General features: G+C 39.2%; 1 protein-coding gene across 3 annotated transcripts in view; it reads left to right on the top strand.

The window, feature by feature from the left end:
- The window catches only part of CNTNAP5 (contactin associated protein family member 5), a 792,545-nt gene that overhangs the window by 684,709 nt on the left and 86,183 nt on the right, over positions 1–21,653 (top strand). For 2 of the 3 annotated variants that reach the window (XM_041739874.1, XM_041739876.1), the window contains exons 18-19: positions 3,158–3,397; positions 11,025–11,246. In XM_041739874.1, the coding sequence (XP_041595808.1) occupies positions 3,158–3,397; positions 11,025–11,246 (462 nt within the window). Of the gene's footprint in view, positions 1–3,157; positions 3,398–11,024; positions 11,247–15,241; positions 15,949–21,653 lie in introns of those variants that run through there. The other variant, XM_041739875.1, reaches the window with a different exon arrangement.

The raw sequence follows: 21,653 nt of genomic DNA, 5'->3' as shown, positions 1-21,653 counted from the left end.
TTGTTAAAGGGAGTCCAGTTGAGGTGAGGAGGATTGTACTAGGACCATGGCTCTAGGTATATAAAGAAGCAGATGGCACTCTATGTTAACTATGTTGGCATTAAAAGAGGAAAGGAAGAAGCAGCAGCCAGAGATACCTGGGAGAGCAAATCCATAGGTGCTTGGTTTGGGGGTTGGGAAAGATTGTGAGTGAGAAGGGAGAGGAAGATTATGGCTGCATCTCTGTTGAGTATTCAAGGTTCACAAAAGATTTACACCTGGAACAAAACTCTGCACATAGCAAGTAAAGTCAGAAAAAGGAGAGCACCAGCAACCTGATTGGGTGTGAGTGTGTGGGCAAGAAGCATATTTCTGGAATTATTCTATTCTTAGTCTACCTATTACCTCTCCATAAAGAAAGAGGAGACTGACCTCCAGTTTTTATCCTTTGTAAAGAATGAAAAGAAGTCAGGTGAAAACTGAACTTTAGTTCATTGCACAATTTAGTTCATAGTTCTTTGCATCATGTGTTTTGTCAGCATCTCAGAGTGAAATGATCCACTTGTTTTGGGTCATTCTTTCCATACTTCTGTATGTCTCAAACCTCAAGGAGTGTATTTCTGCCAGAGAAAAGGCCCCAGCCACTTTCATCTCCATTTATAAACTTGTTGACTAAGTCACACGTAAGAAAATGTGCAGTAGATCTTGCATTCTCCACCTCTGCTAGGGAAAATAAAGTGCCACTAACAAGATATATGAAGAGTTATTCAAATCTACCACAGAGAGTGACTGCAAAATAAGGGGGAAACAAAAAAAAAAAAACAAGACAAAACATTTGACTACATAAATCCTCCCCTCTTTATTCTGCACAGTCTCTGGGAAAGAAATAATGAACCTTCCTTTATGATCTGCTTGTATTTATAATTGATTTATCTTGTGGTTAAAAGTAGATTTACTCACTAAAACTGAGACAGACAGGAGCATGCAATATGGGTTTGACCTCCTGGCCTTTTTGGCTATCACTTATCAGACCTGAAAATACAGTAGAATTTCAGCATTATTTCAGAATAAAAGAGTAGGTGAATTCTTTTGGAGCATCATGTCTGTCAGTGGATGCAGCCAGTGACTGCCATACACACAGGTATGTGTTTGTGATTCAGGGAGGGCACAGTACTCCCTCAACCCCACCCGATACTCCCATCAACCCCATTTCCAATTATTTCCTTGTCCACTCTGCCAGGCTGACTGATGCGAAGAATGTTTAGGTTACGTAACTCATTTATTAAACTTACTGCTTTGTTTCTTGTTTAACATTTATATTCTTGGTCTGAAATGACACATTTGGAATTCTCATATGCATCCACCTTTGTGGGACTATATTTTTATCTGGTCATTTGCTAGTTCAAGATTTAATAGAGTTGTAAGGCCAGAAATTAATGAGGCTCAGAAAAGAGAATTGATGGATACAGAAAATAAATGATAAACCCATCCTGCCTGTTGTTTTTGTCTCTGTTAGTTCACTTTGTAGACCTTGAAGACTTGAGGGTGCCCTCCAGTTATCTGTCTGTGTGGACTTGAGCTCACAGTGTTGAATTTAAAGCCTGTATCTTTAAAGGCAGGCTGGAGCCGTGTCTTCTCAGGGATCTCCCAGAACTCCAAACACCAAATAAATACTTGCTGATGGGGGCAGCCCAGGTGGCTCAGCGGTTTAGCACCTGCCTTTGGCCCAGGGCATGATCCTGGAGACCTGGGATCGAGTCCCACATCGGGCTCCCTGCATGGAGCCTGCTTCTCCCTCTGCCTGTGTTTCTGCCTCTCTCTCTCTCTCTCTGTGTCTCATGAATAAATAAATAAAATCTTAAAAAAATATTTTAAAAAAAGTACTTGCTGATGGGATTTAGCTTAATTTCTTGGCTTGTGTTTCTCAATGTACATTTTTCTGATATCAGAGGTTTAGGCTAGTAGAATCCTGGATTTTCAGTGGTAACAAAATCCTCTGTCACCTTGAGTCCACTCCATTCTTGAATAATTTACAAGTATTGTGACTCTCTCTGAAAACTTCATGATATGCCTGCAACAGAAAGTCGGGTTAGTATCCTGTCCTGTGTCCCAGGAGAACACATTTGCCTTCCCAACAACACGACACGTATATATGTCTGTGTGTACGTAAACAACCTCCTTGTTCCAGTCATTGTAAGGGCTCAGGAGGCATAGCAAAAAGTAATGATTGAGCACGTGCTATATTCCATTACCTTCATTAAGCTTTACTGTAAACACACTAAACAGACATATTTTATAGATTTAGTAGATAAAACTGAGGTGAACAGTGGTCAACATGGCTCATCATCTAACGACATGGAGTATGACTCCCTATCTATCTGTCCTAAAGCCTAATGCAAGCACTGCATGGGCAACCTAAAGCTTATTGCAGTTTTCTAAGCTGATGTGCTTGATAGCTTGCTTCTAACTCTGTCAGAAGGGACAATGTGCTTGAGCATTCTACTTCAGACAGAAGTCCACCGTAGACTATGTCATGACACATTTTATTTCATTTACAAGGAACGTGGTGATCTGAAATTTCTGTCTGAAACATGTAAAGTATAGGATTCCACATGAAATATAATCTTTCCTTGTTTCTTTCCTCCCCCTTCCTTCCTTTTTTCCTCCCTTCTTCCCTCCCTCCTTCTCTCTTTCTTTTTCTTTTTTCTTCCTTTCTTTCCCTTCTCTCTTTCTTCTTAAAGATTTATTTATTTATCTGAGAGAAAGAGAGAGAGAGAGAGAGAAGGGGGAGGAGCAGAGGGAGAGAATCCTCAAGCAGACTTCCCGCTGAGCATGGAGTCTGACATGGGGCTTAATCCCATGACCCTATGATCATAACTTGAGCAGAAACCAAGAGTCAGACGCTCAACCAACTGAGACATCCACGCACTCCATTTTTTTGTTTTGCTTTGTTTCGATTTTTGGAGTTAGGGGTGAGAAGATTCCCAACATGGAAAGAAGTGCATTTTGCACATGCTATTTGAATTCCTAACTCTCACTGGAACCTGTAATGGAAAAGTTCAACACAGTATGACAACAGAACAATGCTTAGCTGTTACAAGTGTCAATATTAAACCTAGAAGAACTGAACTGTATGACATCTTACTTTTTTTTGTTCCTTTTATTTCTCATTTCTTAGGGGGAACGTCATCAAGGCAGAAAGGCTTCCTAGGATGCATACGCTCCTTACACTTGAATGGGCAGAAACTGGACCTGGAAGAGAGGGCAAAGGTGACATCTGGAGTCCGGCCAGGATGCCCGGGCCATTGCAGCACTTATGGTAGCATTTGTCACAATGGGGGCAAGTGTGTGGAGAAGTACAGTGGATACTTCTGTGATTGCACCAATTCACCATATGAAGGGCCCTTTTGCAAAAAAGGTACAGTTGGCACCTCTGCTTTTCTCCTGTGCTGTATTGCAGTACCTACAAGCCTTGGCCAAGTCATGCCCTTAGTCCTCAAGTGATCATTCATCTTCGTCAGTTTTGCTCTGTTTAAAGACTCTGTGTAGCCCCTCAAAATAATCACATATATCCATTTTCACTGTGTGCAGACATTGGCAGTGCAACTAATCTGGGTTGATAGTAATAGTGCAACACCATCTTCTTGCTGAACACTGGGAGAGGTGGACTTCATTTCTGTTGTATGAACCCTATAGTTTTTTTGTTTGTTTGTTTTGGTTTTGGTTTTAATGAGCCCTGTTGTGAGGGGCACACTAATCATTCCAGTTCCAATTCCTTAGCCCACACGTATAATCAGAATTGTAGAATCTACCCCTAGAAGAGCCTTAGGGATCCTTGAGTCACTTTAAAGCAGTTTTACAATAGGGAACTTATGGGTAAATTAGTAGGAACAATATCACACATTTAATAAAATCTCCCTATTCTGCAGGTGATGTGAGTGGGGCCTGAAGCTTTAAAAGCCCTGCCTGAAGATTCACATTTAGTTCATTAGAGTGCTGGGAATGGAACACAGTGATCAAAATCCCTGTCTCAGTCTTTCTACATCCTTTCCTAATCTTATGAACTCATTGCATGGACAAAACTAACAATTATAGATATGTATCTTGAACGAGTAGTGATGGTCATGGTGTAAATTCTCTAGAAAATTCAGGATAACTCTACAAACTATAAAATTGCATTATTCAGTATAAACAGTATTTTTTTCAAATACAAGGGCAAAAGATTAGGTCTTCCGTCTTTGCAGGATTTAAAGTTTATTTTATCCTTGGGGGAAAATGTTTGTTAAGCAAGTAATGTAAACAGTATTTTGAAAGCAGCATTTAAACTATTAAAATAAAATGTTTTAATTACTTTGAAACACCATTTACATACAAACAATGATGGCAATTATACATAATTCTTGTTAATTCATTAAAATGTATTTCCCAAACACCTCTACCAAACAATGCTTTATTTAGTCCAATTTACTGTTGGAACTTAAAAACAATAGACAAAAGAAGAGCACCCAGTGTTCTTCTCATTGAAGGACTCTGTAATTTGAGCTCTTCATCATTTACTGACCTTCTCTGCAGTTATGTTGAATTACTTGCTTGTTATTGTTGAGAAGCATTGTACTTCTTGGGAGAAAATTAATGGTACAAATTTTAGGGCCAACAGCATGTTGGGACCTGCATGGAGCTTGACATAAAGTGGCCCCATCACAGTATGTGTTGAACGTGAGCTAAGACAAGCAAAGCACCACTGGATTTTCATACTGAAGGTATCTGAATAACTGCCCCTAAAAAAATTTAAATGCCACCGTTAGTTTGGTCCCATATGGCCAGAAGAAGTAAACACAGAATAAACACTACCAGGCCTGCTTACAAAGGTACACTAGCATTATTTTACAGGCTCTATACTCAAGTTCTGTTTGGGAAAACGAAGCAAAACAAAAGCAAACAAACAAAAAAACAGTAGGATTCTACATTTCTCCAGGGACATTGTTCAACCATCTCATAGATCATATTGTTCTAAATTTAGCCTAATTTTTCATCGGGTTTTATTTTTTCCCTGAAACAACTCCAATTACCTTCTGTCCATACCACCATATCTTTTGGCTGCATATGTTAAAGCAGCTTCTGTGCTCTCTCCCCACTTTTTACTTTGATCTATAACAAAAATAGACAAATATGTGCTTAGCTTTTCAGCTTGCTTCATTTTTCACAGTTCCAAACTTTCTCCCCTGTCTCATAAACTTAAGGAAATGATTCCCTGTATGTTCAGTAGTTGCAGATATGTAGGATGAACCTTTTAACCAAGTCTTCTAGCCATACGAGTTGCCTGGGGGAAATGTCGCTTGGAATGGAAAAAAGAGCCATTAGCTAGGAGGTAGTCCTGAACAAGGGTGCTGTCTATTGGGATATCTTCTATGTTAACTTACCAGGGCAGGTAAATTTTAGGGGGTGCAAATACTGGAAATAAATGAGGTGGAATTGCCAATACCTGAGGCAGAACCATGATCCAATGACCTATTTTTTGTTTCTGATGATAGTACAAAGTAATAATAATCATGCAATCAGCAGTGATTATTGACTGCAACATACTTTCCTCATAATGAACCTAATGGGGAAGATATCAACATATTGAGAACATTGAAGTTCACAGAAGTTTAATAACTTGCTAATAAATGTCAGGGCTGGAGACACATCCAGCATCTTTGTGGTTTCTTTTTTCTCTTTAAAACTCCAATTTCATTCTGTAGAGGAATATGGCCATAGGATTCAAATATGTTTTTTTTTTTCCTTTTATTGAGGTGTAATTTTCGTACATTAAAATCCATCCTTTTAAATTGTATAATGCAATGATTTTTAGCATATTCACAAAGTTGCACAACCAAACTATTATCTAATTTCAGACTACTTTTCATCACTCCAAGAAGGAATCTTATACTCATTAGTAGCTCCCCCTCCTTCATCTCTCCTCTCTGTCCCTGGAAACAACTGATTTATTTTCTGTCACTAAGGATTTACTTATTCTGGTTATTTCATATAAATGGAATCATACACTATGTGGCTTTTTTATGTCTAGTTTCTTTCACTTAGCATAATGTTTCCAAGGTTCATCCATGTTGCAGCATTTTTCTTTTGTTCCCTTTTTTTTTTATTTTCAGAGTATTTTATTCCATTATGTGGCTACAACACATTTTGTTGACCTGTTCTTTATTTAGTTGATGGACATCAGGATGTTTTCATTTCTTTGGTTAATATAAATAATGTTGCTCTTAACATTCAGGTACATGTTTTTGTGAGGATTTATGTTTTCTGTTTTCTTGAGTGTATACCTAGAAGCAGGATTACTTCGGTCATATGGTAACTATATGTTTAACTTTTTGAGGATACTGGCACAGTGTTTTCAAAGTGGCTGCTCCATTTTACATTCTTACCAGCAAAGTATCAGGATTCCACTTTATCCAGATCCTCACTAACATTTGCTATTATCCTCCTTTTGATAAAAGACATATTATTGTGAATGTGTAAAATAGTACCTCATTGTGGTTTTGACTTGTCTTTGCCTAATGACTAAAAACAATGGAAATCTTTTCATGTTCTTATTGGCTGTTTGTATACTTTCTGTGACGAAATGTTTTTTTTTCAAAGTTTTGCCCATTTTTTGAGGGTTATTTTTCTTTTTATTGTTTAGTTGTAGGGATTTGCGTATTCTAAATACGATTTGCACATTAGATATATACTTTGCAAATATTTTCTCTCCTTTTAATATTCTTGATAGTATCTTGGGAAGTAAAAAGTTTTCAATTCTCCTAACATCCAGTTCTTATTGTTTTCTTTTTGTTGCTTGTGCTTTTGGTTTTAGGGCTAACAAATTATTGCCTCACTGAAGGTCCTGAAGATTTATGTCCATGGTTTCTTCTAAGAGTTCTATAGTTTTAGTTTTTACATTTCGTCTTTTATCCAGGTGGAGTTCATTTTTGTAGATGATATGAGGTAAGGGTTCAGCTTCATTCTTTTGCCTGTGGATATCCAGGTAGTCTGACACCATTTATTAAAGTATATTTTACTTTAGCCCCCTTCTACCGCCACCATTATAGGAAGAATCTAGGTATGACAGTCTTAGTGGTATCATTTTTTTTCTAATTAAAAAGTTAGACAATGTACTTGGAATTCTACTTGGAAATATATATAGGAATTTAGGAAAAAACATCTAATTACTCAAAGACAAACATTAAAAAGAAAATCTGATTTCCTTCTCTTTTCTTTGCATTTAATCTAGTGGCAATAATTCTGTATTCATATCTACATTTTATATCTTAAATTTTATTTACTTCATTTAATAGACATTTCTATATAATTCATCAGTTTTAATGATCTCAATGTATTTCATGCCGTGGGGTCGCCTCTGCTTACTTAGTCCCCAGAACAGTTTGGCTTAACAATAGTGGCACAATTCTGTACTTGATCTGCCTAAATTCAGAACCTGGCTCATCTACAATCTATATTGTGTGATGCCATTTGTGTAACTCACCTCCCAATCTCTGATTTTATCACCTATAAAATAAGAAAATTAAAAAACTCTTCACAGAGGGTTGTGATGAACATTTAATGATCATTTCACAAAGCACTCAGGATAATGCCTGGCAAATAAAATCTCACTAAGTGCTAGCTCTTATTATTGTTTTGGAATTTTAGATTACCCCAACTTTTGCACATAAATAATGCTGTGATAAATGCATACATTAATTAGTTTCTTGGTAATGGAATTTCAGTGAAAAAATAGTATCTATATTTAGGTACACTTAGCCAGTTGCCAAAAACCTGTTGAAAAATTCTTTCATATTTACCTCCCTGCCAATGCATATCACTTTTTTTTACTTTTCATTACCAAAAAACTTAATTCTCTGTAATAATAGGGAGAGTTTCAGAACCCTCATTCACCCATGAATGAGCTTCAAAAATGATCAACTCATGACCATTTTGATTTCATCTATACACTCACATCGTCTTCTCTTCCTTTATTATTTTGAAGCAAACTTAAAATATCACATCATTTCATCTATAAATATTACAACATGTATTGCTAAAAGATAAAAGCTTGTTAAAAACACAGATCCACAGGATCATTATTGTAAGAAAAATGAGTAATGTCTAGTATTATGAAATATCCACTCAGCATTCAAAATTGCCAACTGTTTCATTTATTTTTAGTTTGATGTCTTGCTAAATTAATTATAGTTTGACTGCTTTCTAAGTAATCACTAGCCTCCTCACTACCTTTATGCTTATTCTTTTTTTTTTCTTTCCTTTATGCTTATTCTAATTCTAAATTCTATCATTATTATTAAGACCAGCTATTATCTATTGAGTTCCTACTATGTGTCATGCTTCTACGTGATGTTTTCAGCCCTTCTTCCCACTGCAAGAATGAATCCATCCCTACTTGTATCTGAGGTTATGAGCTGAGATTGAGTGGGATCCTGTGAGAGTGTTAGAGAAGGGATACAGTCAGGTGCCAGTTCCCATCTGTCAGACTTCACAGCTGGCTCAGATACATGCTCTTTTCAGTGCCACACTGTTTCCTAGCTGTTTCCCTTAGTTCATTGCACACTTTACTCCCGGTCAGTGTTGGTCAAGCGACTGTGGCCACAGAGACCTCCAGCTCCAGGAGTCATTGGCTCTGTCACACACATCACACTCTGGGCTATCTTCCATTGTATTTTGTTTTGTTTTGTTTTTTTGTCTGTTTTGTTTTGTTTGATAAGTATCCTTTCTTGTCAGAAGCCAGTCAGCATAATTATTTCTACTAGGTTGGTGCTCAGTAGATATTGCTAATATTGGTTCTGTGGCCTTGGAGTAACATGATGGTCATTGATGATCACATCCAATTTAAGAGTTTTCTTCTAATGAGCCCAGTAATTTTGTGTGTTCAGACAAATCACTCAGAGAGCTTAAATATGGTCAGGGAACTTAAACTCTTAGATTATAAAATGTAAGAAACTCAGAGAATAATAGAATCCAGGTGTTTTGCTGAAGGAAGCTTTATGTTGAAATTGACAGTATCTAAACATTAGACATCAAAATAATTAAACATTTAGAATAATTAGAACTGGGACTAGGGGAGAAAGGAAGATAGAAACTTGGTAGGACATTTCTAGTTTAAAAGTGGTTCGCATTTTAATTTCCTGTCCTAAGTATTAAGAAAAAATGCAATATATGTGCCCATATCGAATATGCTATTCATAACAGAATGCTCTGAATTATAGTTACATTTGAATACACTCACAACATCAAATAAAAGCCATTATCCAGTTAAGTAAGGAGATAGTAGCTCAAAATACAGGCCAAATGTCCCTGAGGAAATTTACTCAAGGAAAGTGCTTGAATCAAGCTGATGATTAACTGGAATCCTCACTGTCACAAGTCTCTGTTGCATATCTTTGTAATCAGGCGTACTGATGTCGTAACTCGAATGATAAATGCAGAACATATCCTCGGAACCTTTAGTCAAAATGAACTGGGATTCCCAATCTGCTAAGCAATATGCATAAATATGCAATTTTATTTTTTTGGCACTCTTACAGGCTGTTATAGAATTTTCACAAAGGCAGAACAAATTTGCCATAGAATTAGTAAGAGAAATCCAGATTTGATTATGTTCTAGGTGTCACCAACTCAATCAGGGAATTTCACGGGGAATTAGAAAAATTCCACATATCATTCAAGAAAAAGAGAAATGAATCATGCCTATATGGGTTCATGTTTACTGTGCTATCTTTATGAGAGGAGGTTGCCTCCAGAATCAAGGTATGTTATTCTATGAAGGAAACTTTCCTCCATGACCTGGTACTATATTACCATATAGAGATAAAAGTAAAAGAGAACTTAAGAGCAACCTGGATTGAAAAAGAAAAAAAAAAAAAGAATATGCCAGTGTTTGGATGGATACTGTAAAGGAAATTGGGATGGTTTCAGGTTAAAGTCTCTTCTCATGTGGAGAGCCTGAAGGTTCCAACTGTAGTGTCTATCTCTTGTAAGTACTATACACATATTATCTCATTTATCCCCCAGAAATGCTGTTGAAGTGGGTGTGATATTTCCCATTCACCAGGTGACAAAACAGTCTCCACAGGGGTTCGCTAGCTGGCTTGGGACCACACAGCCAGGATGGTATCGAGGTTTCAGATCCAAAACCGAAGCCATACTTTCACCAGACTAAAACAATAATCTGATGTTTTAATGAGTGCATGATACAGGGAAGGTGGGCGATTTGCACATTCCTGCTAATTGAATGTCATCGGTTTGTAGATGCTGCCTTTCTGCACAGTGGTGACAAAACCCCATCCAACATGTTATGCTACAGGAATTGACTCCCATAGGAAGGCCTGCTTGCTTAAGTCTTTGCTGTCTTTGGAATTAAATACCAATTCTTAGACATCCACACACACACACACACACACACACACACACACACACACACGTATAAGAGTCTGGGGGTTAGCTACTCATGCCTTTTCTATTAGTTCCACAGATTCTCTGTCTTCTGTTTCCGGGGAATTACTGCTGCCTCCCCCAGTGTCCTATTTTCAGTAACTTAGAACTCACTCACAATCTTCCTAACACACCAGAAAAGCACAAGCTGGAACCGTTAGAATCTCAGTTTTGAAACTAAGAAAGTCTCAGTAAAATTGATCTCTACTATGCTGGAGGCAGGGACAGTTCATCTTTGCTTCTTGAGAAATCAGCCTGGCACATGGTGGTTATCCCACAGATGGATGTTAAACTTGAACTAAACTTCAGAATTCAAATCTCAGCTCTCTTTTCTTAGCTATGCAACCTTGTTCAAGGTGCTTAACCTCTGCAAGCCTCATGTTTCTCATTTGTAAATGAGAGTAATGACTTCTGACACCTCAAACTTATTGTGGAAAGCATATTATGTAATTCAGGTGAAAACCCTTACATGGTACTTGATGCATAGCAAACAATAAACAGTTATTGCTGTCCTTAATAATCGACTAAATGTTGCAATGTGTGTATTCCTCTCTTCTATTTTTCAGAGGTTTCTGCTGTTTTTGAGGCTGGCACTTCAGTTACTTATATGTTTCAGGAACCCTACCCAGTGACCAAAAATATAAGCCTCTCATCCTCCGCGATTTACGCAGATGCGGCTCCATCCAAGGAAAATATTGCATTTAGCTTTGTGACAGCCCAGGCACCCAGCCTCTTGCTCTACATCAATTCTTCTCAGGATTACCTGGCTGTCCTGCTCTGCAAGAATGGTGAGTACTGACAAGCATGAAGCCTGATGGAGTGTCACAGTGGGCTAGAGGGACAGTGCATGCCCTCCAGAACCCTGCATAATTTCTACCTAAATTTGGTCCCACCTGGGCAGCTTAATTCCAGACCTCCAGCCAAAGTCTTGATTGTACTTTACCTTTATGACTTGCAATTAGTATTCAGGGCCAGTGTCCATTCATTGCTGAAGTCTCAAATGCATTGACTTTAATTTGCCTCAACTGTGTAGCAGTAATTTTTTATTATTTATTCTGTGCTGGAATCCATTAAGTGTAGAGGAGACAATCATAAGCATATCTGAATTTCAGAAGGACACTCGTCACATATATCGTGTCATCTTTGCTGCAGTCTCCTTTACTGAGGGCTGTTAAAACAACTAGCATAAATGCAGGCTGTATTAATAGAAGTTGATTGCCTAGGTCTTGGAAAGAAATGGTATATGTGAGTCATAACCTGGTGCAATGTGGGGCATGGTGCTGAGAACCAGACTTTGAAGACAACGTGCACAAAATGGAATGTGCAAAGGTTAGATGGGTACAGAGCCTGGAACCCACTTCATGCAAGGGATGTTGAAGGACACCAGTTCTGACAGCTTTAAGGAGAAATGAGATTTTCTTCCCTCACTGTGTAATTCCACCTCACAATGAGGAGGCTTGTTGATATAGTCATGGTCAAGGGCATTGTGAGATCAAAATCCTCGGGGATGGAACAACAGAACAAAGAGGGCAAAGACATGCACATCCCTATAGTCTGGTCTCAAATAACACGTTCCCATGATCAAGAGCATGTTCTTCCTCCTTCTGTAATTTGCTGATATAATGAGAGTAGCCCAGGTTTTAGAACCATGCCCTGGGATGGACCGTGGTGGGGCAGAGAAAGGAGGCTTAAATTTTGCAGCACACCCTCTGCCTTCTCTAGACCTTAGGACATAGAAGAGACTCCACGGAGACTCCAGCTATTTCTCTTGCTCTTCTTTTTTTTTATTCGGGGTTGGGGTGGGGGTGGGTATTATTCTTTTTTGCTTCATCTTGCTTTCTGACTAGGGCACTGAAAATAAAGACTGATGTGTGGACCTAATGCAAGGATCAAAACTGGTGGGCACAGGAGTTGAATCATGCCTGAAGTACATTAATAATAACAGTGGCTCGCTACCGATAACAGGACTCATTCATTCTAAGAGCAGAGGGAAGGGAAGGAATAAAGAGAGAGAGCGGACCTGGGGTACTGACTGACCACTCCAAGCCTATCTGATCTTGAAGAGCCTGTAGGACAAAAAAGAACCATTATGGGCTATTAGACCTCTTATTTATCAGCAGACCTTTGTATGATTAGAACCATTATATTAACTTGTCACATCTTAAACTTTGCCCCCATAATGTCTCTGTGAGGTGGATAAGTCTGGCTGAGGATGCTGAGGCATAGATTAACTAATTAACATAGGCCAGCCAAATAATTCACGACACAGTTGGGGCCAGAAGCTAGATCTCCTGATAATCAGCTCCTCTGTCTTTCCTCTAAGCTAGACCATTCTGCTGTGACGTAGCTGGACTATAGTAAGATAGTTACAGAACACTGAGATGCACGATTTCCCCAAACCTTCTTTTAGGTGTGATTCCATGGCACATTCGTACCTGCCAGGCTGTGCCTATTGATACAGACGTTGCACAACAGGAGTAACTATATCCAATTACATATACATACTACTCCATATGCTCTCTCTCTCTCTCTCTACACACACACACACACACACACGCACATTCTGGGCACTATTCTCTTTTTTAATAATAAATTTATTTTTTATTCGTGTTCAATTTGCCAACTTACAGAATAACACCCAGTGCTCATCCCATCAAGTGCCCCCCTCAGTGCCCGCACCCAGTCACCCCCACCCCCCGCCCTCCTCCCCTTCCACCACCCCTAGTTCGTTTCCCAGAGTTAGGAGTCTTCATGTTCTGTGTCCCTTTCTGATATTTCCTACCCATTTCTTCTCTCTTCCTCTGTATTCCCTTTCACTATTATTTATATTCCCCAAATGAATGAGACCATATAATGTTTGTCCTTCTCCAATTGACTTACTTCACTCATCATAATACCCTCTGGTTCCATCCACGTCGAAGTAAATGGTGGGTATTGGTCATTTCTAATGGCTGAGGAATATTCCATTGTAAACATAAATCTGGGCACTATTCTAATTAATGTGGACATATCTTAATTCTCACAACAATCTTACGTGGTTGGTGGTATTAATCTCATAGCTCCAGAAACTAAGGCATGCAGACACTACATAACTTGCTTAAATTCTCACAGCAATTAAGTGAAAGAGTTAGAATTCAATCCTCCCTCCCTGACTTTAGTAGCATATTTTGTGTGTTCTTTTTTTAAGATTTTATGTATTTATTCATGAGAGACACAGAAAGAGAGCGAGAGGCAGAGACACAGGCAGAGGGAGAAGTAGGCTCCCTGCAAGGAGCCCATGTAGGACTCAATCCTCGATCCTGGGATCAGGACCTGAGCCAAAGGCCAACGCTAACCACTGAGCAATCCAGGTGTCCCGTGTATTTTGTGTTCTTAAACCACAGCTCTAAATGAAGGGTGTTATTTATTTTCTGAAACACAGTGTGTTTTAAATAACTTGAATTTATTTAATTGGGAAGAAGTCTTGAATTTGACCTGATCGCCTATTTTCTTATACTCTAAAGCCTCACTTCCCTGAAAGTTCTACTTGACCCCATAGATACTTGCATTTTCTAAGCACTGGCTAAGTACAGGAAGCAAGGATATATTTGTGCCATCTTTGTTTGCTTTTTTGTTTTAAGCTCAGGTCCCAGGGCGAGTGTGAAAGTTCAGGCTTCATATCTGACTCTGCATCAAGGAAGACAGGGGTCCAGGCGGTGGCTAGTCATGGAGTGCTCTGCCCTCCTTCCCCTCACTCTGCCTCAGAGAACCTCCTCCCCCAATGCTCTAAGGAACTCTTGTCACACTGGGCAGTGGTAGATGCACTCATGATTTAGGATCCTGGGCATTTCCTGCCATCTTATCCTATAGAGATGCAGTAGAGGTATGTATTCATTCATTCATTCATTCATTCCCTCACCAACTCACAGCACAGTATCAGGAACTGTGGAGAGCAAGAAAAATAAACAGGATACTATGCTGCCTAAATATGATAAGGAAAAAGAGAGCTCAAACACTGCCTTATGGTTTTTGATGGACAATCTACATACATGAAGGAATCAGATTGTCCAGATTTCGCAAGCAATCTAACCAGAAGTTAGATTTTTGAGAATGAATCTCCTAGGGATTCAGGGGTTAAAACAATAGGGCAAATGCCTTGAGCAAGAGTGGATTTCTTGTCATCAGAGGTCTTCAAAAAGTAATTAAATGACAATTTGTTGGAGAAACCATAATAAGAATTCTGGCAGTGGATGAGAGAGAAAAATAATCTCTGAGTTTCTTTCCAAGTCTAAGATTTTGTGATTCTCTATTCCCTTCTTATGTAGTCTTACATTTATATTTCCTTCTGCTGGAGCTGCATTTGCAGCCTTTGAAATGTTTCTACAAGGAATTCATAATTGGTATTGGTATGCTCATGGGATTAGGTCACTGACCTAATTGCCAGTAAATAATATGGGAACCTGCTTCATGAAAAGCTAGGAATACATTTAATAACACTTTGATAGACTTCAGTGAGAAATATACCCCTGAAAATACTAATGGAAGTTAAGAATACCTGTAGCTTGGGAAAACAAAACAAAATAACAAAACAAAAAGATAGCAAACATGGTAAAGGGTTAACTAGGGAAGGTCTTTCTCTGGAAGGGTTTTATAAGATTGATTCACACCTCTCTGAGATGAAGTTAAGAATTTTCTATTAGTGCAGGTTTCTTAACCTTTCTTTGGCTTAAGACACCTCTGGGAATCTTATGGAAATTATGATGAGAGGATCACACTTAAAAAGAGTGCTTTTTGTTCTCCCCAGGAGGAAGGAAATGCCCATGGCCATGTCATACAAAATGGCTCCAATTTCAGCACTGTGGGTTAAGAAGCCAGGAGGTGGAGACAAGTGGATGAACTGCATAAATACGGAACAAAATCCTTGGCTTGCAAATCTATTTAATATGGGTATACAGGCCAGAGGAGAGAAGAGCAGTGGGACTCAAAGTCATACTTCCAAGTCTCTCCCTGGCAGGGGTTTGGTTTGGCACGCCTGGAATTTTTCTTTGCCCTTTATCATTTTTCTTGAAATTTCTCCAACTAGAGACTTATTCAGGTTAAATTGTAGCTGTCTTTTCGAATGAAAACAGGTCCTTTTTCCTAGAAGATGAAAAGGATTTTCATTTCTGGGATGGAAGATTAGAGAATGAAAAGGAGGCATTTGGGGTTAGAGAGTCCTTAGGAGAGCAAAGATAGTTGTGTTCTCATAGGTTGGAGCTTTGGGCAGCAGGCAACTTCTTGGAGGTGTGGCAGTTGGAGAAGAAGTGGCGTATGAGGAGGAAAGGGTCCAGAGAAGGCAATGAGAGTATTCTAAAGAATAAAGAATATTTTCAAGAATACACATAAATTTCACAGCATTTTATTGAGCAATGGCTCCGCCTTCTGCACGGTACCAGGGAGTTCACCTTCAGATTTGTCGTTTAACAAATATTCAGAGTATCTACCACGTGGCAGGCACTATTTCATGCAGGGAAGAGATGGATTCAGACAGGCTTCTGCCTTTAAGGGTCTAGTTTTGGGACAGAGATACAACAAAGAAGGACAACAATGTGTCATAGATGTGAGATAGAGTCTGTTCCAGGTAGATTGAGGCAAAGAAAGGAAGACTGACCGAATCATTCTGGGAGGGAGGGTCAAAGGGGCTTCAGGGAGATACTGCTTCAGTTGAGACATGAAAGATAAGACAGCGTTTTTCAGGCAGACATTAGATATTTGTTTAATAAGACGAGAGATTTCTTTGACTGTTCTTCATTTTCTCCATTTCATTTCCACTGCATGTGAAATATACATATTTTTTTCCTATCAATTCCCCTTTTTACTCTTTCCTCATATGTCCTTCTTGACTCCTTGATAGTAAAAATTTTTCAAAAAATCAAATTTAGAATATATGCTAAGTCTAAGGCCATCAACCTATGGTGAAATCATTTGGATACCAAATTCAAACAGGACCCCCAGGTCACCTTCCCAAGGTGGCTCTTCAGCTGCCCTCCAGCACTAAATCGTTTGTCTGGCTTTGCTTCAGCATTTCCTTTTTATCAATCATTTTTTTAACATATACATTCACAAGGATGCGCTGTCTGCATTTGTGATTGCACACACCTTGGAGGGAATAATGATGAACCCAGACACTTTACATTTTGAATAGAATGACTCAAGGGAGACAAGGGTAAGGAGGAATCCAGTGAGGGAGTGTCTTCAAAGTACAAACTTCAACAGCTGCTAACCAGGGCTAGTTTGACCCTAGATTACTCTCTGCCTTTGCTGCTTTCTTGCAGAAGACTTCCAACGTTTAGTGCTGCCTCCTATCACTCCCTGTCTGACACCAGCGTATATTTGAGTTCCTCAGAGCAGCAGAAATGTTGATAAACAGGCAGAGAAAAGCACATCTCTCAAGGCATCGCCATGACCATCTCAGTCGCTGGGCTCCTGTCAAGCAACTTTTTGCTGCTATTGAACTTAAAATTCTCCACTGTCTTTTGATATCTGCAGGACTATTTTGATTGATGCATTTTCTCCATTTCTGGGCTTTCCAATAATCTCTTGTTGTGGGGAGATACAGGTCTTGCTGTGCTTCTCTCCTTCATTTCAGAGTAATGTGTTTATGATACATCATGACTTTGAGAGGCTATCAGTAGTCTCTCCTCATCACCTCCTCTTATAGGAAGGACAAAAATGTGGGCATGCACAAAAGGCACCTCCAGAATAGACAGTTAATCCACTGTTCCAACGGGAGTGCCTGAGTACAGAAATGAAGGTATGATGGATAAAGCTGGATCTAGGTTGGGGCACCGGGATAGCTCAGTCAGTTAAGCATCTGACCCTTGGTTTTGGCTCACGTCATGATCTCAGGGTTGTGAGATTAAGTCCTTTGTCAAGCCCTATATTGGACTCCATGCTCAGTGCAGTCTGCTCAAGCTTCTCTCTTCGTCTACTCTTCCTCTGACTCATGCTCTCTCTCATGCTCTGAATTGACTGTCACCTTGATGTTGCTGGCATCCAGAGTTGTGGGAAAATAGATTTCTGTTGGTTGGTCTACGTAGTCTGCAGTTTTTTGTTATAGCAGTTCGATCAGACTAAGACAAAGATCAAATGAGATAATGCAAGAAGATGTGCTTCATAGACTGTAAAGAACAAAACACATTGCATTTTCCCATTGATAATAATAAAAATAATAATATGAATTATCTGAATGCTTGGGTCTACAGAGCATGAATGTGAAAGTCAAGATTCAGGATGACTGAGATTAAAATTTAATCAAAGAGGGCAAAGAGAACATGAAAATCACCCATTGTCTAGAGGCAGAGCATCTAGTTGGGAGGAGGGCATTACCTTGAAGAAGGAGAAAGAGAAGGCACAGGGTTGTCAACCTCCATGTTAGCTGTTGTCATTAGGTACCAGCAGCAGCTTTTGATATATATAAGTATGAAAACAAAAACGCTTTAAGAACAGCTTTCTCAAATACCCTTTTGAACTAGACTTTTGGAGAACTTGCCTGATGTTTCTGAAATAAAGACAGACAGAGACAAAATGACTGAAGAACAGATTCTGTGCACAGGACTAAGTAAGCTCTCCTCACTATTGGGCCAGGCCCAGCAACATATGACTGAAGGGATATAGTTCAATGCTCGGAAACTCCAACCTTAAGCCCAGCCCCTCTGGCTGTGGAGCTGGCTGGACAGTAAGCACCAGCATCAAGGAAACCAAAATAGGAAGAGCAGAGTTACTGAGTCAGTGTTCTAAGTCCCTGGGTAAAAAGCAATAATCAAAGGCCAGTATGTAATTAAGTGTAATAGAAATGACAAGGGGCACCTCAGTGGCTCAGTTGATGGAGCATTTGACATTTGGTTTCATTTCAGGTCAGGATTTCAGGGTCCCTGACAGGCGTGGAACCTGCTTTAGAGTCTCTCTCTCTTCTTCTATCCCTCCCCTGCCTTTCCCAACTCATACTCTCTCTCTCAAAAACAAAACAAAAATAAACAGAAAAACAACCCCCCCCCAAAAAAAATACAAAATACAATCATCTCTACAGACATTTATTAACTACCTACTGTTTTTATCTGCCAGCGCTGCCATAACAAATTACTAGTCTAGTAGTGCTAGTTTCACAGTACTTTCTCACAGTTCTGAAGACTGGACGTCTAATATAAACGTGCCAGTTGGGTCAGTTGGGTTAGGTCTCCCATCAGGTTATAGATGACTCCTTTCTTACTGTGGGTTCACATGGCCTTTTCTTAGTATGCATGTGCCTGAGAGAGAAAGAGAGCATGCTCTGGTTTCTCTTCTGAAAAGGACATTCATCCTATTGATTACAGCCCCACCCTTATTTAATTAGCCACAACTATTTCCCTAGAGTCTCTATTTCCAAATATGGCCACAATGGGATTAGGGCTTCAACATAAGAACGGGGGGGGGGGGCATAAACATTCAGTCTACAACACCTACTATGTGCTAGATGCTGTCCTATGTGCTCACATTAGAAGAACAAATAGGGTGTATATAGTTGGCTCCAGGGAGAAACTTAAAGTTGGACTCCATATACAATTTTCATCTTTGTAAGGTCAGCATCTAGCAGAAAACTTAGCACAGAGTTGGCCTCTGGTATTCTTGGATTGAATTATGCCTAGCAAGTGTCAGGACTCCCCAGAGTCCATGAGAGGTCTTTCTAGAATGCCGGTGGGGCTGTATTGGGGGAAATAGGGCAGTTCTCAGCCTATCACAAAAGGTTTTCAAGTGAATTTGGGCATGAACATACATTATATTAATTATTAATATTCTTAATTCTGGCCTTCCTGAGATTCCATTTTGTCACCTGTGACATACTTTGAGAGGCAGGGTTATTTGGGTAGTGGAGCTCTGTGGAGGTGGCATTCTTTGATTTTATTTTCTGAGGGCCTTTGGGATCTTTGTACTTTCTCGGTTTAAAAAACTCTTTAGAAATTTTCTAAGAATTGAGCAACTGTTTTTATTTATTTTTTTCAGCAAAGCTGGTTGCTTACAACTGTACTGTGAGAACTAAGAGAATTATTATCTGCTTTTATGCTTCATTGTAAAAAGAGAAAAGGCGTCCCCTTGGTTTCTTCATCTGTAAATTTGGGATAATTGCAATGGTCAAGGGTCATGCAGCAATGTTGTTGAGGATTAATAAGATCCTGTCTGTAAAGGGTTTGAAGGAACTCAGATGAAAGATGTGGGATAAATACAAAGAAGAGATATTATAAAACAGAGCAAAGCGCTGGCTGGTGATTGAGCCACCTTGATATTTTTTAAAGCCAGGGTTGGAGAGAACAGGGAACCGAATGGTTAGCTTTTGGACTAGAACTCTAATTAGGAGTTTAAAGATTAAGAAAGTAGTTGAAGTCTGTGTGAAGAAAGCTTTTCTCAGAGAAAAGACATGTTTTTATTCTTCTTAGAACACTGGATCTGTAAATACTTACATCTCAAGATGTGGAACAGTCAGCAGATAGTCCAAGCTCGGGGTTTATTCAGTTCTCTGTGCAGTTAATTACCTTTTGTGCAGCAAGTAGGCCTTGGATTATCATTATTTCTCTTCATTCAAAGTTATTGGAGATGTGTTTCCACTTTAATAGGTAGCTTATTCTCTCAAAGTTTAGAAATGAGAGCTCTGGAAATCGAATCCCCTATTATAAAGCTGCCGTGGAGACCCTGTAAGCAGACTTTCAATCTTACGAGTCCAGTCTGAATTTCTAACACCACCCACCAGAAACCTTCCCGAACCTTCTAGCTCAAAAACAGTTGATAACAGCTAATATTTTAGAAGTGCTTAATGTGTACCAAAATGTAGTTTTAGCAGTTTTAGTTTTGTGTTAGCTCATCTCATTCCCTTACATTGGCTGTGAAGTTAGTACCAACATTTCCAATTTTATAGATGAAGAAATTTAGGCACAGAAAGGTTTAAGTGACTTGTCCAAGAAGACACAGCATTGAACCAGTGAGGCTGAAAAGTAGACACTGCTGGTCTCTTTTTAGCCTATGAACTATTCTCCTCTGTTCTCTGACCTCTCATGGTTCTGTGTGCTCCTCTCATGGAACCTGCTATTTTCTCTCTGGTGTTTGCTTCAGCTTTTATGTAGGGTGTGTGCTGTTGTCAGGAAGGACATATTCGCTCCCTGTAGTCCTTCACAATGCCTTGCTTCCAGAACTCTGTTTAAAAGGTGGGCCAGACAGAAAGGATGGGGCAAATCTATAACGAGGACTAAAACCCTGTGGGATATTTAGAAATGCATTGCCAGTGGAAGAGGTGCCAGATATCTCCTTCTATTTGGTAAATTGTACTTTGGTGCACACTGAAGCACACGGGACTCTCCAGTGGAAACAAAACAAAACAAAACAAAAACAGACAAACTAGCATTCCTTATTGATGCCAAATTCTGTGATGCAAGTTGCAGTGTATAGCTAGAGCCCCTGCACAGAGACTAGCCAGCTAAATTTGACAGTCACTGTTGAGTGAAAGTTTGAAGTGAAATAGCACATGGGGGAGTGCTACTTTCTCAGAACAAGTGATTTTAATATTATTAATAGGGCTCAACAGAACTTTTCTGGTTCAGAAAAATCTTGTGTAATAAATACATGTTCTTATTTAAACATGAGGGATAAATATATAAATTTATTGCTGTTCTCTTCATACACTCCTCCACAATGAGATAAAGAAATTTAAAAAAAAAATTAAAAAGGTAAGAACCCCAAAAGACAAAGAATCAGAACAGAGCTTATGGTGGGTAAGAAATATGAAAATATTTTAAAAAACTGAACAGCGGATGGAGGAGGAGAGCTGCCTCAGTCCAAGTCACTAGGAAGGGATGCTAATGGGATGGTTTCATGAGAAAGGATCAAGCCTGGGCTTTCTGTACACCATGGAGTCCAGGATGAGGCATGAAGTCAGAGAAGGGAAAATGAGAGACTCTTACAGAGAACTGTTGACCCTAAATCTGTTTTTCCTTGTCTAGGAAGACAAACAAGTTCCTTTTCACCTCCATCCCAGAAGATCAGACATATTTAGTAGCATATAGAAATTGAACCAGAGTTTCCAAAGCTGATGGCAAGATCTAGGTACAGGGCTAAAGGGAGAAATGACATAGCGTTCTATACACTGGGGTATGGAATACCTGGCCTTAACTTTCCCTTCTTCCAAGAGCTCTTACAGAGATGCGTTTCTTTCT

Source organism: Vulpes lagopus, chromosome 24 (genome assembly GCF_018345385.1).
Source record: "Vulpes lagopus strain Blue_001 chromosome 24, ASM1834538v1, whole genome shotgun sequence".
Classification (NCBI taxonomy): domain Eukaryota; kingdom Metazoa; phylum Chordata; class Mammalia; order Carnivora; family Canidae; genus Vulpes; species Vulpes lagopus.
This window is presented reverse-complemented; position numbering and strand designations above follow the sequence as displayed.